This window comes from Apis dorsata, unplaced genomic scaffold (genome assembly GCF_000469605.1).
Source record: "Apis dorsata unplaced genomic scaffold, Apis dorsata 1.3 scaffold_39, whole genome shotgun sequence".
NCBI lineage: Eukaryota > Metazoa > Arthropoda > Insecta > Hymenoptera > Apidae > Apis > Apis dorsata.
The window spans coordinates 223471-227870 of record NW_006263341.1 but is presented as its reverse complement, the minus strand read 5'-3'; the positions used below and the strand labels follow the sequence as shown (position 1 = coordinate 227870).

Below are 4400 nucleotides of genomic sequence, written 5' to 3'. Positions count from 1 at the left end.
CTTCTCTTCTATTAAAAAAAAAAAAAAAATGTTAAGTTTCAAAGAATTTCTCCGGGACAGGAATCTTTGCCGCAAAGTTGGTTCAAACTTTTCGATCTGTCTAGTTCAATTTGAACCGACTCGTTTTGACACGAAGTCGCATTTGCAGTCCCGTTGCACAGAAATTTCAAATGCTTGAAATTCTCTCGATCCGATTATAGTTGAAATATACGTGAGTTACGAAAAAAGTTGGTATATCTTCTGATATATCTTCTGAAAACGCTTATTTTGTAGATTTTTCGAAAACCTTTTTTTTGTATATTTAACGTGTCGTATCGATGTTTTCTACATACAAATATATTCATTTCGAATTTTTTTAGTAAGAAAATAATTAATCTTTTTGAACTTAAAACGTATCTTTCGTAGACGTAAGCAGAGACGAACGATTTACAGAATTACAGCAGCATCCTACTTCTGAAAAGAGAAGAGGTAATGGCTAGAAGCGATCTTTTTGCCACTTTATGGTAATTCCGGGATGGATGGAACACGATGCGGAAGACAGACCAACCTCTGCTCTATTGGAAACCGCGTGGAAATATTGGGTCGGAGATTATTTACATTTCAAACTAGACACAACTGGCTCCTATGGAAAATAATCCCTTTTTTCTCTCTTTCTCTCTCTCTCTCTCTCTCTCTCTCTCTCTCTCTCTCTCGTCTAACATCCGAGTAAAGGTTTAGTCAAGGTTCGCTCGTAAATATATATATATACGCGCGTATATACGATTAATATTAATCGTATATAATTTATTCTCGGCACGTATTTTCTCTCTTGCAAATAACACAAATTTGCCTAAGTGAAACTCGAGTACTAAACTAAATTCACGAAAGCGAAGTGAAATTCGTTGGAAGTTTCCTGTAAACAACTTGTCTTCTATTAATGCGATTAATAAAATATGGGATACATAAATTATATATACGTATTTAGAATTATTTTTAAAAAGGAGAGACGAATCGGTTACTTTGAAGACGAATCACTTCGTCAATATATTTTATTCTTTCGCGTTTGAAATAAAGATTAAAATAAGGAAGAAAATTTGAAGAGCAAATAATTTAACGACACGATTTCACGGAGATAACACGACAAGTGACAAAATAGCGGATAATCGTTATTAGAAAGGGGAAGATAAGATCGCAGGGGGATCGACAGCCTCGAGCAGCCGTAAAATTGCATCCGCACGCATCGGAAAATGGACGATTTTCCGCGATATCTCGATCTTTCGAACTAGCTAGGGACTAGCGTGAGTTGGCCGAACAGATTTTAGATATTCTCGTCGATACCCTTCAACACCCACGCTCGTTAAGAAATTTTCTTTTTTTTAAACGGCATTAAATAAAAATTCAATTGGTGGCAACTTATAAGCGATCAATTTCAATTCTCTCGTCTATTTGAATGTTATTCGCGAAAGGATCGTGCTTGGAGAATCTGAGGGTTAAATTTCAAGAATACGTCGTAAGAAAGAAGAGGAAACTCACCGCTGAGATAGAAATGACTGGTGGTGTTGTACAAGTTGGTGACGATGGGCTTGATATTGTCGAAGGTCATGGTCTTGAGTTTATTGTCCCTCAAATTGAGCATGTAAACGGCTGGTGCCCCGGCCAGGAAATCCGGTTCGAGAGTTACCAACTCGTTCTCGCTGAGCGTGAGTTGCTTCAGGTTCCTCATTCCGTCCAACGCTTTCTCCGTGATGTATTTGATCTCGTTCTGATCCAGCTCCAATTCCGTCAACGAGGGCATCTCGATGAACGTTCGATCACCGATCATGGCGATTAAATTGCCCCGCAGATTCAAACTGACCAAACTCGTTAACCCGTGAAAACTGTCCGCGGTGATCACCTTTATCTGATTGCTGGACAGGTCCAGTTCCTTGAGAGAGGTGAGATGCTTGAACGCCTTGTCGTGTAACGTGTTGATGTTGTTCTCGTTCAGATAGAGATTCTTCATGGATGGCAGATTGACGAATACGTCCCTGGAAATCGAGCGAGCGTTGAAAGTTAAAGGTATCGAGGGTGAAAATTCGCGCTCTCGATCGTAACGACGTTTAATCTCGGAGGGGAGGGGGAGGAAAAACGATGGTGGATAAATGGACGTTCTCTGTCGGCGAGCGCATTCAAGCGAAAATGGAGAGAAACGAAGAGTTTACGAATACAGGAGACGCGATACGACGCGCGATAGAAGATAAGAAGCCGCGATGCATGCACCCACGCCAGATACACGGAATCGTAATCGGTAACCGTGCATAATCGGCGTCCCAACGAAAATCTTGGGAGTGGAAATAATTTTTCGATAATGGTTAAACGTTTTCGACGACGCAATTTCATTCGATCGAGCCTTGTTCTCCGAGCGACGTAGCTCTTGTCGAGATCGATATCGCGTAATTTTACGCGAAACTTTTTTCAATCGAAATTTTATCGATAATGAAATCGCTCGTAAAATGATTCTGCGCTTTACTTATCGAGATCGTTTCAACTTATCGTTTGTATGCATAACTAATCGTACGATTATTACAAAAATATCGGAAGGAAAATTTGGATTCGATGCAAAGCGTTCTCTCGTAACGAATCCATCCTTAAGTAAATCGTATGGGTACGTTTTCGCTCGGTACATCGGTTGTATTTACGTTTCGTCAATTTGAGCATCGGTAAGGTAAACTTTGTATCGTTTCGTTTAATTGTTTATTAACAAGGACGATAAGTTTGCGCTGGTCGCGATAATACGGCCGATACACACGAGCAGAAATCGTGTTAACCAGTTTATCGATTAACTCTTAATTGCCAGTTGCACTCTATAAACTGCACGTTTTGTCGCGAAAATATAATTGAACGAGCCGCGCGGAATTTATCGCGCGAATCATTTTCCGCGATTAATTTATTATCATATTATTATATAACGTTGAACGTAAACGTAAAAATACGTACGCGCATCAAAGACGGAAGGAATGGTGGGAACGAAAAACGAGTGGAGGCAGCGAGTGAGAAAATCGGTACACGAGCGCAATGATACGAGTTTCGGAGGAACGTTGCCCCCCGAATGATTAATCCGGTAATTCGAATTATTAACGGGGCTAACGAATAGCGAATAATTCGAAACGCAGCAAATTGGCGCAAGAGGCGAATTCGATTTGGCTGGAGAAACTCGGTGATTGGTCGACGGATCGCGAAATTCAACGGCAATTTACGCGTCCAGATCGAGTTTTCGTTTCGCTTCGGGCACAGAATTACCAAAGATTCGAAGAAACGAGTTTTCGAGTTTTGATCCTTTCTTTTTTTTTTAGATCGTGTTAAATGAAAATTTGAATTAAACGCGGAATAAGGACGAAATTGGGCGATTCGTAGCGTTGGAAATATCGATCCGCGCGTGAATATCGCGAGTAACGAATAACGAGATGCAGATTGGAGCAGCACGACGTATTGCGAGTTAAAGGGAAAATAAGGAGGCAGGTAAGATCAATTTTTTCTTTTAAATCGAAATTGGAAAGTGGAAAAAATAAGCGTGTTCCTACCTGTTTATCTCGGTGATCCTGTTCTCGTTCAGATAAACGATCGTTAGATTTTTCATATTCTCGAACGCGTGCATCCTGAGGGTCGAAATGGAGTTTCTACTCAAATTGATATCGGTGATCACAGGCAGGTTCGAAAACGCGTATTCCGCGAGTTCGTTGATGCTCGCGTCCTGAATCGTGATGATTTGCAAGTTGTTGAGCAGGGTGAACAGCTGGACGGGTACATAATCCAATCCGTTGGGCGTTCGAACCACGAACTTGAGCTTTTGCAGGTAGATTTGCGAGTCGAAGTTGTTCCACGTCGGATCGTTGCTCGTGAACGGGTTTAATATGACGCAAGTGGCATCCGTGGCGTTCCTCAACTCGTTGTTGTTGCAATAGCAATACATGGGGGCCTGCATCCCCTTTATCTCGCATATGTTGGCGTCTTTCACCTCCTTGGCCACCTTCTTCTTCCCCCGAGACCTCGTCGTCGCCGATAAACTCGAGGCTGCGATCGAGACCAGGAACAAGATTTGAAGAAAGAGCCGGGATAATCGTTTCATCTCGAACGGATCTGCGAACAGAGAAATTTCTCGTTGCAAATTGTTTCTGCGATTATAATCCGAATAATCGGATCGATTGTGGCTACGACGCTGGTGGCGCTTTTCGATTAATTATCTCGGGTACGATTGGAGTCGTCGAGCGACGATAATAAAAATCGTTGGAGAAGAAGAAGAAGAAGAAGAAGAAGAAGAATCGTTGCAGCCTGTTGAAACGATCGAAGGAAAGGCTTATCTTGACCACCGTTATGGTTCATCGGGCTAGAAAAATCTGGTCGACAGCCAGGGAACGAACAAAGGGAGAAAGTGGCCGGGAGTG

At 41.8% G+C, this 4400-nt stretch overlaps 1 protein-coding gene and 1 long non-coding RNA gene across 2 annotated transcripts in view; one reads left to right on the top strand and one right to left on the bottom strand.

Annotated features, from left to right (window-relative positions):
- Positions 1-3007, top strand: part of LOC116186320 — a 23740-nt gene extending 20733 nt beyond the window's left edge. The window contains exon 3 of the long non-coding RNA XR_004151291.1: positions 2997-3007. This is a non-coding gene — a long non-coding RNA (uncharacterized LOC116186320). The remainder of the gene's footprint in view (positions 1-2996) is intronic.
- LOC102675753 (connectin-like) overlaps positions 1-4400 on the bottom strand; it is a 179889-nt gene that overhangs the window by 55757 nt on the left and 119732 nt on the right. The window contains exons 2-3 of the mRNA XM_006608532.2: positions 3540-4095; positions 1513-2006 (exon numbers count right to left, since the gene is read on the bottom strand). Coding sequence (XP_006608595.1) covers positions 1513-2006; positions 3540-4084 — 1039 coding nt within the window. The 5' untranslated portion in view covers positions 4085-4095. The remainder of the gene's footprint in view (positions 1-1512; positions 2007-3539; positions 4096-4400) is intronic.